Raw genomic sequence first — 17514 nt, 5'->3', positions numbered from 1 at the left:
AAACTGTATTTATTGCTTACACTTTCAGAGGCTGGGAAGTCCAAAGTCCAGGGAACTCATCTGGTGAGGGCCTTTGTGTTGGTGGCTCTACAACAACGCACAGTATCACATGGCAAGAATGCAGAAGCAAGATTTTGAAGCAATCAGAATCATGCCCATGGGGCCGGCCCTTGGCTCACTTGGGAGAGCATGGTGCTGATAACACCAAGGCCGCAGGTTCGGATCCCTATATAGGGATGGCCAGTTAGCTCACTTCAGAGAGCATGGTGCTGACAACACCAAGTTAAGGGCTAAGATCCCCTTACTGGTCATCTTTACTTTAAAAATAAATAAATAAGAACCATGCCCATGACCACCATTAAGCCATCAATGGATTAATACATTCACTAGGACATGGTTCTCACAATCTAAGTGCCTCTTCAAGGCCCCACCTTTCAATTACCATAATAGGATTTCCCATCTTGTTAGCACTGTCACAGTGGAGGTTTCCAACATGAGCTTTGGGGGGACAGACAAATCCAAACTACATCAGCAAACAGACCAAATCTGGCCTGTTGCCTGTTTTTGTAGGTTTGGAAGCAATAAATGGTCTTCACATTATTAAGTGGTTGGGAGGAGAAGAATAATGCTTCATGATACATGAAAATTATATGGAATTCAAATTTCCGTTGTTATAAAATATTATTGGAACACAGTCATACTTACTCATTTACATATTTATCTGTGGCTGCTTTCATGCTAACCACAGCAGTTAAGAAGTTGTGACAGAGACCTTATGGCCTGCACAGCCTAAAACATTTACTTTTTTGTCCTTTACAGAAAAAGTTTGCCAACTCCTGCTCTAACCTAAACACATAAATTAGAAACCTCTACTGACAATCTCTATCTAAAATAATTAGGAGAAGAGAGAGAAGCACCAGCACAAATGTTCACCAGCAGGGATAACAAAATTGCATAGCTACTTTATAGCCCTTATTTTTGTACTGATCACAGGGCCTTAATTAACTTCTGTAACCCATTGTTTCTTTTGCCTTTACTCTGTATCTCAGCTGGAGCTGGTTAGGTTTTGGTAGGTTGTCCTAAAACTTTATTCCCAAGGAATCTTGACTTTTATTAGGACACTGTAATTTCCTATGAGCTTTTAATATTGCCAGTATTGCTTTAGCTATTGAGAGTATGGTGTCAGTTCACAACAGGATAAATGCAGGATTGAGAGTAAGCGGTTAGAAACCTTTATAGGTGATTTACCATTGCTTACATCATCTAAGAGCATTATTTTGTATTTTACAAATGTATTGGAATTTTTAAAAAACTACAGTTTGTGTTATTTCTGTATTATCACCACTGTTGGTTTGAGAAACACAAGATCATCTGATGAGTTCCAGACGTATTCCCCCACCCCTATTTCACAGTAGTAACCTAGTTTTGATCAGTCACCCCAGTCGTTACAGTAAACCCTTTCTTTTGCTGTTGCTTCAGTGTTGTGAACACCCCAAAATTCAGGTGGAAATCTCAGTTTCAGTTTAATGGAACGATCGTTGTATCCTATGATAGAAGCATTCCTTTCATGGAAACTTTTAAACCAGCTGACCAAAAGGTTTAGGGATGGAAGCAAAAGCTTTTCTATTAGTAGGGTATTAGGTATAATAGTGAGAAGGAGACCTCTGATTTCTACCCTTCGATTTACAGACCTATTTACTATAGAAGTAGCACAATTTATTGGTCACTAGATCAGAGCATATATCATCCCATATGACAGAACCTTACCCTTTCAAAGTGTTACCTCTCAACTGGCACTGTAATGGTAAGCCATTCACCGTACCGGTTGAGTATCTCTTATCCAAAATGCTTGGGACCCAGAAGTGTTTTGGATTTCAGATTGTGAAATATTTAAATAATACATACCAGTTGGGCATCCCTAATCTGAAATCCAAAATGCTCCAACAAACATTCCTTTGAGCGTCATATTGGCACACTAAGTTTCAAATTTTGGAGCATTTCGGATTTCAGATTTTCAGATTAGGGAAGCTCAACCTGTACTATCAAGCTAGCTGTTACTGAGTGATATAGTAGTTAGACCAAAGAATTCTGTGGGCATGAGCTGATCACCCGGAAAAAAGGTTACCAATTAAATTACGATCTGGTGATTTTTAAGTCCTGGAAATTTTTTATTTTATACTTGTTGAAGAGCTCCTATAGAAAACTCGTTTAGACAATTTTTATATCATTTTTTATATACATAAAGGAAAATAAAATTGAAATCGGTTGTTAATACTAAAAATCTTCACATTCAGAGTTTGCCCCTTCTTGATCTTTTTTTATTTTTTATTTTTTTGACTAGTTTTTGATGTTTGTGTTTTTTCACAGTGTTGTCATCATCAAAAGTGTTAGTGATGCAGGGGCTGGCTGTTTAGCTCAGTTGGTTAGAGTGCAGCCTTATAACACCAAGGTCACGGGTTCAGATCCCCATACCAGATAACTGCACCCCTCCAGTCCCTCCTCAAGAAGTGTTAGATGCAGAATTTCTTGAAGAGTATTCTGCTGTTATTTCTGAGGTGTTCTTCCAAAGCATTAACACTTAAAGCTGTAAGATTCGATGCTAGTGCTTTCTAGATGTTATTAGGCATTGTCAGCACAAGGTGTTTTGTTTTGTTTTGTTTTGTTTTGGCAGCTGGCCTCAGCACAGGGTTTTCAAAATGAAGGTTTTACAAGTGCAAGAAATAAGTTTCTTTATGATTGCTTCTGGCTGTCACTTATTGCAAGACCACTGATTTTGAGACACATCCCAATTTCAGAGATGTTAAAATGTGGGCCTTAGAACTGATAAACTATGTTAATTTTTATTTATCACAGACCCATATGTGCCAGATGGGGTACTTTTTGTCCATTATCTATAAATATCACAACTTATAAGATTATATTGCTGTCTTTATTTTATAGCCACAGAAAGACTAAGTAATTCAGGTCACCTATCCATTAAAAGGCAGAACTAAATTATTTCTGTATTATAAGGAGGAGATCCATTTCAGAGATTAGGGCAGAATAAGTGTGTACTGTACTCAGTCCTTAGCATTGCTGGTATGGTTGCCTCTGCCAGTAGAAACCACTCAGGATTAGAGATTGAAAATCAAGAATTATCAAAATCCAGGATGGGGTATCTGTGGTATCGTTAGAGCATGTTTGAAATGGCTACATTTGGGTGTATGCCAATACAGAGAATTAGGTCAAGAGAGGACCATACAGTATGATTTAAGATTTAGAATTCATATTGAGGTGAAAAGAAGATTCAGTAAAAGCAAAGGAATAGAGAAGTTAGGAGGTAGGATGTTTTGTTTTAAAAAGGAAATTTTGCAGTTAAGGATACTGGAGGTAAAACAGTTTCTAAGTGAGGAGGTTCTAGGTGTGACTCAAGCAGGATAAAGATGAAAAACATTGATGAGATAATTGATGAGAGGTGCTTTTAATAATTAAGCTGAGACAGTAGATGTGAACTAGGGCTATCTGAGGCAAATTGGGACATATGGTCACTCTGAATAAGGAACTGTATTGCTAGGATATTAATTGGGTCTTTGATCTAGAGTGGATTATAAAATTTAATTCTTAGTCTCAGAACTTTGAATGTAGAATCTGAAGACCGTGTCTAAATCATGGATCTTATACTTACCAACAATGTGACCTGTGCAAAATCTCTTCTCTGAAGTTCACTTTTTTCTTTTGTATAAAATAGGTATATTCAGTCTCTCTTCTCCTCCCCGCATTCACAGTTAAGGGATATATTCTACACACACTACAAGCCAATGTTTATTTTTTTCCTGGGGTTTAATTTTGTGGTCTTACAATACTGTCTGATAATTCCGTGGATCGTTTTCACTTTTTAAATTAAAAAGAATGCACAAAGCCTTGCAGAAGGATTGTCTTATCTTTTGCAGTCTCCCGTAGTGTCCCTAGGTGACTCTCTTTTACTGACCTCTTTTGCTTAGAACTTGTTGGGAGATGAGTAATATATGTCATAGATGTCAAACTTTATTGGTTATATAGAAAAAGCCATGAATAGGGCCAGCCCGTGACTCACTCGGGAGAGTGTGGTGCTCATAACACCAAGGCCACGGGTTTGGATCCTATATAGGGATGGCCGGTTCGCTCACTGGCTGAGCGTGGTGCTGACAACACCAAGTCAAGGGTTAAGATCCCCTTACCAGTCATCTTTTTTAAAAAAAGAAAAAGAAAAAGCCATGATTAGCTTATATTGCTTACATAGTCTAGGACAGTTATTTCTTTTTTGGCTGTGTCCAATACGGGTATTCCAGCCCTTGATCTTGGTGTTATAACACCATGCTGTAACCAACTGACCTAACCAGCCATCCCCCTAGGACAGTTATTTCTTACATTGGAAGGTGGCTTATGAAATGCAGTTTTATCATTTGAGCCTTTTTCATTGCCTTAAAGGGACCTTAACATTTAAAAGAATTTTTTTGGAAAGTTATGAAGATTTTAGAAGATCTCTTAAGTTCATTTTTATTCATCTAGATTTTCTTTTTAAAAACAGCTTTATCGAGATATAATTCACATACTATACAGTTCACCCATTTGAATGGTACAGTGTTCCTTTCCCATGAATCTGGGCTGTGCCTGCGACCACTTTGACCAATACAATAGAGAGGAAATGAAGTCCTGGAACTTCTCAGTCCAGGCATTAAGAAGTCCTGGCAACTTTTGAGCCACCAAGAACTGGTTACTCTCCTGGAGAGAGCAGTCATAGGAAAAGACCCAGAAGGATCAAGGAGGGTGGGGAGACATATGAAGGAACATCTTGGTGCCAGACATCCAGCTCCAACCTGCAACCCCAGCCACCATGTCACTGCCAGGGCAAGAGAAACGTCAAGCCAGAGCAGCAGAGGAGCCATCCAGCTGAGCCCCAGCCAACCCACAGAATTGTGAGATATAACAAAATGGTGTTGAGTTAAAAAAAAATAAAGTGTACAATTGTTTTTAGTATATTTACGAATGTGTGCAACAATCTCCACAGTCAATATTAGAAATTTCATCACTTCAGAAAGAAACCTTCATGCCCTTTAGCTGTCACCCCCTTATCCTCACTCCCATCCCTAAGCAATCACTAATCCACTTTCTGTCTCTGTACATTTGCCTGATCTGGATATTTCATATAAATATAATCATATACCACATATTCTTTTGCGGCTGTCTTATTTCAGATAGCATAATATTTTAAAGGTTAATCCATTCTGTAGCATCAGTATTTCATTACTTTTTATGGCCAAATAATTGTTCATTGTATGGGTGTACCAAATTTTGTTTATCGATTCATCAGTTGATGAAAATTTGGGTTGATTTCATCTGTTGGCTTTTGTTGGGGTTTTTGTTTTGGTGGCTGGCCAGTACAGGGATCAAACCCTGGCCCTTGATGTTATCAGCACCATGCTCTAAAACAACTGAGCTAACTGGCCAGCCCCATTTTTTGGCGTTTATAAACTTTGCTGCTATAAATATTTATATACAAGTTTTTGTGTGGACATAAATTTTTATTTCCTTTGCATATAAGACTGGAATTACTGGGTCATGTGGTAACTCTATGTTTAGTTATTTGAGGAACTGACAGACTTTTCCAAAGTGGATGCACCACTTCACATTTTCACCAGTAGTGTGTGAGGGTTCTGATTTGTCCATATTCTTGCCAGTATTTATGTAACTTTTTTATTTTAGCTATTCTAGTGGGTGTGAAGCAATATCTCATTGTGGTTTTGATTTGCATTTCACTGATGGCTAATGATGTTGCGAATCTTCTCATCAGTAATTAGCCATTTATATATCTTCCTTGGAAAAATATCTATTCAGATCTTTTGCCCATTTTTAAATTGGGTTTTTCCATCTTTTTATTATGGCATTGTAAGAATTCTTCATATATTCAGTATACAAGTCCCTTATCAAACAAATAATTTGCAAAAAATTTCTCCCATTCTGTTGGTTGTCTTTTCACTTTCTTGATAAAGTCTAGTTTCTCTATTTTTTTCTTTTATCACTTACACCTTTGGTGTCATATCTAAGAAACCATTGCCTAATGCAAGATCACAAAGGTTTATGCCTATGTTTTCTTATAATAGTTTTAGCTATTACATTGGGGTCTTTGATCCATTTTGAGTTCATTTTTGTATATATTATGAGGTAAGGGTCCAATTTTATTCTTTTCATGTGGATGTCCAGTTTTCCCACCACCATTTATTGAAAAGTCTGTTCTATCCCCATTGTCCTGGCACCCTTGTGGAAAATTAGTTGACCATTGATGTGTGGTATTTCTGAACTCTCAGTTCCATTCCTTTGATCTGTATGTCTATCCTTGTACCACACTATACTGATTACTGTTGCTGTGTAGTAAGGTTTGAAATCAGGAAGTATGAATCATCCTACTTTGTCTACTTTATCTTTTCCAGGATTGTTTCGGCCATTCTGGATCCTTTGCAATTCCATGTGAATTTTAGAGTCAGCTTGTCAATTACTACAAAAGTCAGCTAAGATCCTGATGAAGATTGCATTCAATCTGTAGATCATTTTGGGGAGTATTACCATCTTAACAATCCATGAACATGGATATTTTTCCATTTATTTAGATCTTTTTTAATTTCTTTCAACAATGTTTTGTAGTTTTCAGAGTGTAAGTTTTGCACTTATTTTGTTAATTTCTAAGTATTTTATTCTTTTTGCTGTTTTAAATGGAGTTGTTTTCTTAATTTCTTTTTCGGATTATTCATTCCACATATGTAGATAAAATTGATTCTTGTGTATTGATCTCGTATCCTGCAACTTTGCTAAACTGATTTATTAGTTCTAATGTTTTTTAGTGGATTCTTTATGGAGTTTCTATACGCAAGATTATGTCATCTGCTAATGAAGATGATTTTAGTTCTTCCTTTCTATTTTGGGTCCCTTTTGTTTCCTTAACTTGGCTGACTGCCCAGGCTAGAACCTTTAGTATAATATTAAATGGAAGTGGTCAGAGTCGACATCCTTGTCTTGTTCCTGATCTTAAGGGGAACGCATTCAGTCTTTTTCCATTAAGTATAATGTTGGCTGTGAATTTTTCATAAAAGCCCTTTATTATTTTGAGGTATTTCTTCACAGTTTCTTGAGGTTTTTTTGTTTGACCACTTGTTTTGTCGTTTTCCCTCACAAATACCCCCAATTAGAGATTGTCTAAGGTTATGTTAAAACCAAAAGTCAAAGCCTCTGAAGCCTCAATGCAAGTGTCAGACTCTAAGCCTTTAAGTATACTCATAATATTTTAGGACCTTATGAATTTCCCTTGAGGCTAAAAATAGCTTGTATGGTGACTGTTAGAGTCAGTATCCAGGTTATTTTTAAAATCCTAGTAGTAGTGGGTTATCTTGAAGGTGAAAATAAATGAAGTAAAACATTTTTACCTAATTGAGAAACCTTCAGGAATCATTAATCGTGTAGTTTTGTAGTATATGTTTGTTAAATGGTTTGGTTCTCATAGAATGGGTCTTTAAAATAAAATTGGGTTTGGAGTTCAGGAAGAGGATAGTAAAATGTGTGGCATCTATCTTTTTTATACCATACAATTTAGGTGTGAAATAATAGCCTGTCTCATTGAATAATGCTAACCTTGCCTAAATATATTAGTAACAAAGCAAATTATATCATCAAATAATCTGCACTACTTTATTAGAAAAATTGCTTATTGAGTTTTTCCCAAAGAATAATTTAACTTGTTGAAATTGAAATTATTATATTGTTGCTTTGTTGTCTTGTCTTAATAATAGCACTTAGTCTTTTTTTTGTTTTTGTTTTTGTTTTTTGTTTTTTTAAATAAAAGATGACCAGTAAGGGGATCTTAATCCTTGGCTTGGTGTTGTCAGCACCACGCTCAGCTAGTGAGCTAACCAGCCATCCCTATATAGGATCCGAATCCATGGCCTTGGTGTTATCAGCACCGCAATCTCCCGAATGAGCCACGGGCTGCCACTATAATAGCACTTAGTCTTGAAATGTATATTTAATTGCATGGCTACTGCCAAATGTCAGATTTCTGTTCTCAGACTTTTCAATCACTGAAGTGTAGAGTCCATAAAAAAAAATACTAATATATTTTATTCCTTCAGAAAATATTACATACCTATCTTTTATGCCAGAATAGTAGGGATAGTTATTGGACATGATGTTACTGTTCATATTTTTAAAACTAGACTTTAAACTAAGTGTTAGAAAGGCATTTCATGGGCTGGCTGGTTTGCTTAGTTGGTAGAACACGGTGTTGATAACATCGAGGTCAAGGGTTTGGATCACTGTACAGATCACTGTACCAGCTGCAAAAAAAAAAAAATGGGAGAAGGATGCATTTCATAAAGTTTAATGTTCTTTAAAGAAAAAAAAAGGTTTGTATGTCTACTTTGTGCCAGTCAATGTTCATATCACTGAGGATACAACTGTTAAAAAAAACAGGCAAAACTTTTTTTCCTGACAAAACTTAGGTGAAAGAAACATGTATTTCTGATTTAATTTTTAGATGGCTTTAAAGTAGAATTATACTGCTTTATAAATGTGATTATTTTTCCGTATCATTAACATCTCTGTATTAAGCTAATGATGCAATGATACAAATGTTGTATTAAAACCAGAAAAAGGAGGAGCTGAGGGCTGCCCCCTCTTCCTGGAAGCAGGCAAGAAACAGAGCATGCCTGGGGTCCTAGGCAGAGCCAAGGGCAGTATCCCCTGGCCAGAAGCAGGCAAGGAGCATGCTGAAAATACCACTTCTGCACAGGTGGCCCACCACAGCCACTGCCACAGCCATGGCTGCCACCACAGCGACTTAACACCACAACAGTAGCTACAGGTACCATGCAGGTGGCCTGCCAAACGCTTGGCTGCATTGACACAAGGACAGTCACCATTGGAGACTAGAAAAAGAAGACATCTCTCTGCTTAAAGCCTACTGCAGAATAGTAGAAGAAGCAGCTGCTCTACCAGATGACCAGACATCAACTTACAGATATTAGAAATATGAAAATGCAAGAAAATATTAAACCACCTGAAGAATATTGGAACTCTCAAATACCAGACCCAATAGAACAGGAAACCCTTGAAATGACTGAAAAGGAATTCTGAGCAACAAGAAGAGATACAAGAAGAATACGTTAGACAACATAATGAAACAAGAAAAAAAATCCAGGATATGAAGGAAGAAATTTACAGAGATTAATACCTTAAAAAAGAATGTAGCAAAACTCATGGAACTGAAAGATTCACTCAATGAAATAAAAACAACCAATAGCTTAAGCCACAGGCTAGAATAAGCAGAAGAAAGAATTTCTGATCTTGAAGACAGTCTTTTTTGAAATAACCCAAGCTGACAAAAAAAAAAGGAAAAAAGAATTTAAAACTGAAGAAAATCTAAAAGAGCTGTCAGATAACCTTAAGCACACAAACATTCAAATCATGGTTGTTCCAGAAGGGGAACAGAAAGGAAAAGCCTTGGAAAACCAATTCAGTGAAATAATAACAGAAAACTTCCCAGGTATAGGAAGGGACACTGACCTTCAGATCTAGGAGGCTGAAATATCCCCAAACAGATTCAACCCAAAAAGATCCTCTCCAAGACACATTTTAGTCAAACTGGCAAAGCTCAAGGACAAAGAGAGAATCTTAAAAGAAGCAAGAGAAAAATGTCAAGTCACCAATGAGGGAGCCCCTGTCAGACTAATGGCAGACTTCTCAACAGAAACTCTACAGGCTAGAAGAAAATGGGATGATATATTCAAAATACTAAAAGAAGAAAACTGCCAGTCAAGAATACTATACCCAGCAAAGCTATCCTTCAGAAATGAGGGGAAAAATAGTGTATTTTCCAGACAAATAAAACTGTGGAGTATACCACCACATGACCAGCCTTGCAAGAAATCCTCAAGAAGTCCTGCGTCTGGAATTCAGAAAACAATAATCACTACCACAAATACACAAGAAAGAATAAACCCCAGTGGGAGAGCGAAAATGCAAATGAGCAAAAAAAAGAAACTAAATCTTACCACCACAATGACAATGTAATATAAGGCCCCTGCTTTATTTCTGATTTTGGTAATTTCATTCTTCTTTTTTTCTTGTTCAGTCTAGATAAAGGTTTGCAAATTCTGTTGATCTTTTTAAAGAATCAACTTTGGGTTTTGTAGATTTTTTTCCTATTTTTTAATTATCTGTTTCATATATTACTGTTGTAATCTTTGTAATTCCCTACCTGTGTTTGTTTATGGTTTAGTTTGCTTTTTTTCTATTTTATTAAGATAGAAGTTTACATTACTGATTTGTGATTTTTCTTATTTTTAATATAAGTGTTTACAAGTATAAATTTTCCTTAAATCACTGCATGAGCCCTGCACCCTATAAATTTATATACATTGTGCTTTGGTTTTTGTCTCAAAGTACTCTCTAATTTCCCTGTAATTTTTCTTTTTACCCATTGTTTATTTAGGAGAGCGTTTAATTTCCACATATTTGTGAATTTTCTGAATTTCCTTCTGTTGCTGTGGTCAGAGAACATATTTTCTGTCATCTTAGTCTTTTTGAATGTATTAAGACTTGTTTTATGGCCCAAAAAAAAAAATCAGAAAAAGAATAATGATACATACCCCATTTCATTGTTGCTTAACATTATTTAACAAACTTTTTTTTTTTTTTTTTAATTTATAAAGAAAACAAAATTTATGGCTAACAGTTTTGGAGGCTAGGAAGTCCAAAGTCCAGTGAACACAGCTGATGAAGGCTTTGACGGTGACAGCAGTGACCCAGGGGTCTTACATTACAAGGTGGTAGAAGCAGAGCAGAGAGAGAGAGACTTTTTTTTTTAAAGACAAGTTTTGTTGATGAATCTTTTATTTCAATTATTAATATATATATGTTTTTCCTGGATCATGGGGGAAATATATTTTGCTTCAATTTTAACTTTTTATTTTGAAAAAATATCAGACTTAAAGAAAAATTGCAAGAATAGTAAAGGTCTTACATTCTCCAAATGTTAAATTTTTCATTATTTGCTTTTTTCTGTCTCCCGTTTCCATCACCCTCACCCCCTTGCTCTGTATGAGCACAGAGCTATTTATACTAAAAGCACCATATTTCATTCTTTAATATGCCATTTCTGTTGTTTATATTTAGGATCATAAGTGACAGTGATTTATGATCATCCTTTCCTGTGTCATTCATGCTGTACTTGTCAATATTTTATGACAATTTATGTAATGCATTCCACTTTTGAAAGTTTTGAAAACTTATTCCTGTGAATTTTGTGTGTGCTTTATTTATTTATTTATTTTTAGGTGTTGTTTTGTGTTATGTTTATTATGCTATCATTGTTTTGTTCTGAATCTTTATTTCTTTTAACACATTTTGATATATTTGTGCTTATTCCACCTAGTTCTAACATTGACTAACATGTAGTTGGGGAAAATGTATTCCCCAGTGTTAGAAGTCATTAGTACTGGCTTTTAAAATTGTGGTAAAATATACGTAACACACTATTTACCATTTAGTGTACATTCTGGTGGCATAAAGTACATTCACATTTTTGTACAACCAATACCACCATCTGTCTCCAGAATTTTTTCATTTTCCCACATAGAAACTCTACTCGTTAAATCATAGTTCCCATAGTTCCCATTCTTCCCTTCCTGCCGGACCCTGGTAGTCACTGTTGTACTTCCTGTCTCTATAAATTTGAATACTCTAGGTACCTCATAAGTGAAATCATCTCATTCCAAAAAAGATATAAGGTGTCAGTAAGGAACTGATATTAATATAGCATCTAGTCATAGGTGTTAAGGCATTTTTTTTATCACAGCCATGTTAAATACATTTTGCATTGTCTATCTAGTTCAAACAGCCATGTATGTGATATTTATTAGAACCCAAATTTCAACTAAACAATGCCTATACCCTATGTGATGTATTTTGATATTTTCTTTTATTTTCTTCCCTTCCTCCTTTCCATGCTGGTATAGATCCTGTTCTGTGACTCTGTAACCAAATTACCTGCAAATGCACAACTTTCCTTATCCATAAACTTAAATGATAATAACACCTATCTCCTGGAAATATTGTTATGAGTAAATTAATACATGTACAGCGGTGGAATGTGTTACTCAGTAAATGTTAATCATTACTAATAGTATTGATATTAGTGTTTGTCTTCTCCTCTATCAATATTACAGTCATGGGCTCCATAACATTTCTGTCAACAGTGGACCACATATATGATGGTGGTTAGAGCAATAGGCTATACCATATAGCCTAGGTGTATAGTAGGCTGTACCATCTAGGTTTGTGTAAGTACACCCTATGATGTTCATACAGTGATGAAATTGCCTAACAACATATTTCTCAGAACTTATCCCCGTCATTAAGCAACACATGACTGTATATGCATCCAGCTGTGGACAAAAAACTTACTATGATTTTCCTTGCCCATTTCTTCAAAGAAATGAGAAAAAATACTAAGACCCCCAATAGATAAATGACCCTATGGTATTAAAAAAACAATTCATAAGAAGAATATTTCCGGAAACATACCAAAAAATGTTTTTATTCTCCTAAGTGTATGATAAACTAGGTGAGGTAAGAAGAGATTGTTCTATAAAAGAGGCAATAGCATTCTTAAAAGCTCTAATGTCTTGTGGGATTCTGATGTGTTTAAGGGTCTGAGGGAAGAGCAGAGTGGCAGGTCATGTGTGAAACACCAGTTAGGCTTCAGTTTTCAGAAATAGTGGCTTTGTTTCTTATTTTAAGCAGACAGGGATTTAATACAGGGAATTTGGTGTTTACAGAGTAATTTGAAAGGGCTGAAAGAGCAGCCTTAATTCAGGTTTACAGGGCCGGACTCCCAGAACACTACATATAGCTAGCCTAGTAGGAGAAATTCTTCATGTGTTTTAATCAGAAATGTGGAGTAAGCAGCAAGCCACTCTAGAGCTCTTACATAGGGACGTATTATGTTAACTATAATCGAGTGATTAGGAAATCACCATTGCCACAATTTACTACAGAGCCTCACACACTTAATAGATCAATACGAGCACAAAATGAATGCCTCCTCTTTCTCTGTCTTCACAAAACTAGCAACTAGTCAGTGAAAAGCTATTGCACACACACACGTTCATACACCCTCCACTCCATACTTGCCGACTGAAAACCGCAGAAGCAACAGCAGTACGACCTCTTCTGCACTTCCATTTTCCAGATCTTGAATAAGTACCTCTGATTGGGTAAATCAAAGTTCAACTGCAGCCTTATTGCAAGGGAACCTAGGAAATGTATTCTTAGCTTTCCTGCGTCAGTAAAACAGAAAGGCATGTTTAAAAAGAGAGCAGAATGAATGTGGTTTCAGTTAAGTGTTGCTGTGTAGTAAAAACAAAACCTAGTGGCTTAAAGATATTATTTCTCACAATTCTTAGAGTTGACTGTGTGGTCTTTCTGTTCCATGAGGTGTTTTCAGTAGTCACTCTCACAGCTAAATTTAGATGGGAGCTCAGCTAGGGCACTTCAGTTCTTCTCCACATGGTTGGTCTGTTTATGTAGTGTCTCATCTTCCAGGGTTCTATACATGGTCTCTTTCTGGGATAGTGTTGGCATCCTCACAGCATGGTGGCTGGGTTCCCACAGAGGACTGCAATGTGCGAGTGCTTATCAGGCCTCCCTTGCATCAGGTTTGCAAATGTCCCTGTGGTCAAAATAAGTCACATGGCCATACCCAGAATCATTATGGGAGAGGATTACACAAGATATACATATTAGGAAGCATATTATGGTAGTCAGCCTCCAAGGTGGCCTTGAATGATCCTCATTTCCTTATATTCACTTCCTTGTATAGTCCTCTGCAACACTGAATAGGGCTGACCTGAGTAACAAATAGGCTATTGTGGAAGCGACTGTGTGATAAATAAATGTTTATTGTTTTAAGGCACCAGAGTTTTGGGGTATTTTGTCACATAGCAATAGGTGACAGATACACATCTTAATTTTTGATGGCTCCCACTTCTACACAATATAGTTTGTCCTTTTCATTTCATTCTCACCTCCCACTAAACTTGCTCTGACTGCTTCAGAATACTTGGTAAGTTGCCTCTAATGTCTTGAATGTCCAGCTAAGTTATCTTTGACAGATCAACTCAACCTGTGAGTGAGACATTCCCTTGCTGGCTACCTCTTTAGTTAAGAGATATTTTCATGAAATGCAAGTCGATTACACTATTCAAAACAATTCAGTGGCTTTTTCTTGCCTTCAAGATAAAAGCCAGATATCTTTATGGTTTGCATGCTTTGTTCCTTTGACTTTTGTCAACTTTGAGGATTTAAACTCTGATCCTTAGTTACTTATCCGTAAATATGAGTATTAATTGTTTTGTTTGTTGAGGTTAGATAAATTATGTCTTTGTAGAAGGGATCTTTATAAGATGATTTCAGGTGGCCCTGCTAGTCCTACTGAAGTGATTGTTGTGATTATCTTTGATCTCTTCACATCTCCTGCTTTGGTGCTCTCTACTTGCTCTAAGAATTCCTAAACTGGAGGTTTTGTCTTCTGTATCATTCTTACTTCCAACTAGATAATAATCTCTGCCAAAATGTTAATAGATCACTAAGGTATAAGGCTTAATGGGTATTATTAAAAGGTAATTATTATTACTTATTAATTAATAGGCTTTGTCTCACAGGGATGTTTGTACTTTAAAAGTGAACTCTCACTGACCATTAATTGCATTTCTAAACCAAGATATGTAGCTGTAAGAGCAGAATGGCAGAAAGAGGCTTGATATTATTAGCCGAGTAGCTAATACAGTACATATCTGTACATAGTTGTCTAGCTTGGGTCTTTTTACCAGAGAAGCCATCTGACATTGGAGATTTCTTTGTGGAAAAGTTTTTATTTTCAGATTTAGTTTCTTTTCATAGAAAGAGGATTATTCAAATGTTATATTTTATGTGACAAGTTTCCTTTTCCCTCTAATGTGTTATTAGATATGTCCCCTTTTTTTATTCCTGATATCAGTAATTTGTGACTTCTCTTTATTCTTGCTAGAGGTCTGTCAATTTTATTAGCCGTTACAGCAATCAACATTTGGCATTGTTGGTTTTCTCTTTTGTATGTTTGTTTTTCAGTTCATTAATGTCTGCTCTTACCTTGAGTCCCTGCCCCATACTGCCGACCTTCTTTAGATTTAATTTGCGGTTTTTCTAACTTCTTGGGATAGGAATGCAGAGCATGGATTTTTCGTTCCTCCTTTTGTAGTATACACATTTAAGGTTGTAAATTTCCCTTAAGTACAGCTTTAACTGCATCCCACAAGTTGTGGTAGTTTATATTTTTTATTGTCATTCAGTTCAAAATATTTTCTAATTTCCATTGTGATTCCTTCTTTGGTCAGTTGAACTTCTCTAAATATTTTTAATTTGTTTTGTTTTTGTTTTTGTGGCTGGTACAGGGATCTGAACCCGTGATCTTGGAGTTGTAAGGCTGTGCTCCAACCAACTAAGCTAACAGCCCAGCCCTGAACTTCCCTAAATATTTAAGGAAGAAATAAAATCAATCAGTTATCACACTTTCCATATAATAGGAGAAAAGAGGGCTCACATCTCAGTGTTTCAAGCCAGTATAACCTCAATACTAAAACCTGACAAGGTTGTCTTAAGTTACAAGCCAATTTCTTTTATGTATATAATTGCAAAAAATTGAAACAACATAATAGCAAAGCAAATACATAAAAATATATGATCAAGTTGGCTTTATTTTAGAAATGCAAGCTTGGACTAAAATTAGGCTTTAGGAATGCAAAACCTGTATTAAAATGAGAAAATCAGCCAGTGGGGTTTACTGTATTAACAGAATTAGAAAATATCATCTCAGTAAGTGCCAAAAATATATAAAATTCAACACTTATTCATGATAAAAAAAAAAGTCTTGGCAAAATAGAAGTACAGCTCCATTATTTGACAGTGGTGACAGGTTAGGTAATGTATGACTTGTGATTAAAGAAGAATTTTTAAGCTATGAGGAAATTGTTGTGATTTGATACATGAATAAAGAACTTTTACTTGCATATTTTATAGAGAAAACAGGCTAACATAAAATACATGAAAATGTAAGTAGTGGTTATTTTCTGAGGTTGAGAAATTATAGATTTTTAAAAGTATACTTCTTTGCATTTTATAGTGATTCTAAAATTCAAATTTGTTAATTTAAATAACCGTAAATAACAAGTTTATTTATAATTAAAACTTTTAATCTGAAGTACGACTATATAAAAAATATTTAAACGTGGCTTTCTTTTGTGAAGAGCAAAATCCATTAAAGTGTGAAATGAACTTTTTTTTTTTAAACTTTCTTTTCTTTTCTTTTTTTTCCTTTTCTTTTGACAGCTGGCCAGTATGAGGATCTGAACCCTTGACCTTGGTGTTACATGGCAGTGCTCTAACCAATTGAGCTAACCAGACAGCCCCTAAAGTGTGAAATGAAATAGCGGTTTAAGGAGAGCCTAAACAAGGCAGCTTTGATAATAGAAAAGAAGCATAATCAGTGATGCTGTCAAATACTAAATTAATTTGGTTGTGCTTATGGAGCCAAAAACTTTTTACCTGGACTACATATAAAATGAATAATGAGAAAAGGGAGGAATTGGGAAAAGGAAATGAAAATCGATTGAATTGTATAATGTTGAGAGTCTTAAGTTCTTCATAAATCTGGCGCTGAGGCAGATAATGTGTCTATGAGTAATCCAAAAGTTGATATTTGTTTATAAATTTCTTTTAGACTAGCCATTTCATGTGTAATCTTTTCCCAAATTTTTAAATGAAGATTTATAAAAATTTGATTGTGAACCTTCTAGTAGTAACTGATTGCTAGTTTGTGTTGTAACAGAGATGATTTTTTTTAAAAAAATACATTTTCCACTGATTTCTAAATACATTTTTACAGATGGTAGTAAAAACTTTTATGGATATGGATCAGGACTCAGAAGATGAAAAACAGCAGTATCTCCCTTTAGCCTTGCATCTTGCATCTGAATTCTTCCTCAGGAACCCCAATAAAGATGTGCGTCTCCTTGTAGCATGTTGTTTGGCTGACATCTTCCGAATCTATGCCCCAGAAGCTCCATATACTTCCCATGATAAACTTAAGGTAAATATATTCTTTACAAAATCGTTTTATTTTTATTGTTTACCTGTATGAACATAGATTTTATATTATTCTTATCATCTTAAGATTATATCATAAGTTGCAATACTAATTATTCAGTTAATTATTATCTGCAAAAATGACTGGTATATTTTTGAGTTATTGAGAAGTGTGGTTTAAAACTAGCCTGTCTGTTCATATCTAACCTTCTGGCTAATTTTTCACAAAGCCCAGATGGTTATGTTCAAAGGATAGATAGTGGATTGATGATACTTTTTAAAACAATAGTATACCAGAATTTACACATTCAAATGACTATTTCCCCTACA

At 35.5% G+C, this 17514-nt stretch overlaps 1 protein-coding gene across 5 annotated transcripts in view; it reads left to right on the top strand.

Annotated features, from left to right (window-relative positions):
• The window catches only part of PDS5A (PDS5 cohesin associated factor A), a 133383-nt gene that overhangs the window by 27826 nt on the left and 88043 nt on the right, over positions 1-17514 (top strand). For all 5 annotated transcript variants that reach the window (XM_063107949.1, XM_063107950.1, XM_063107951.1 and 2 more), the window contains exon 3: positions 16985-17188. In XM_063107949.1, coding sequence (XP_062964019.1) covers positions 16985-17188 — 204 coding nt within the window. The remainder of the gene's footprint in view (positions 1-16984; positions 17189-17514) is intronic.

Source organism: Cynocephalus volans, chromosome 9 (assembly GCF_027409185.1).
Source record: "Cynocephalus volans isolate mCynVol1 chromosome 9, mCynVol1.pri, whole genome shotgun sequence".
Classification (NCBI taxonomy): Eukaryota; Metazoa; Chordata; class Mammalia; order Dermoptera; family Cynocephalidae; genus Cynocephalus; species Cynocephalus volans.
Note: the sequence above shows the minus strand (reverse complement) of the source record. Positions and strands in the feature narration are given on the sequence as shown.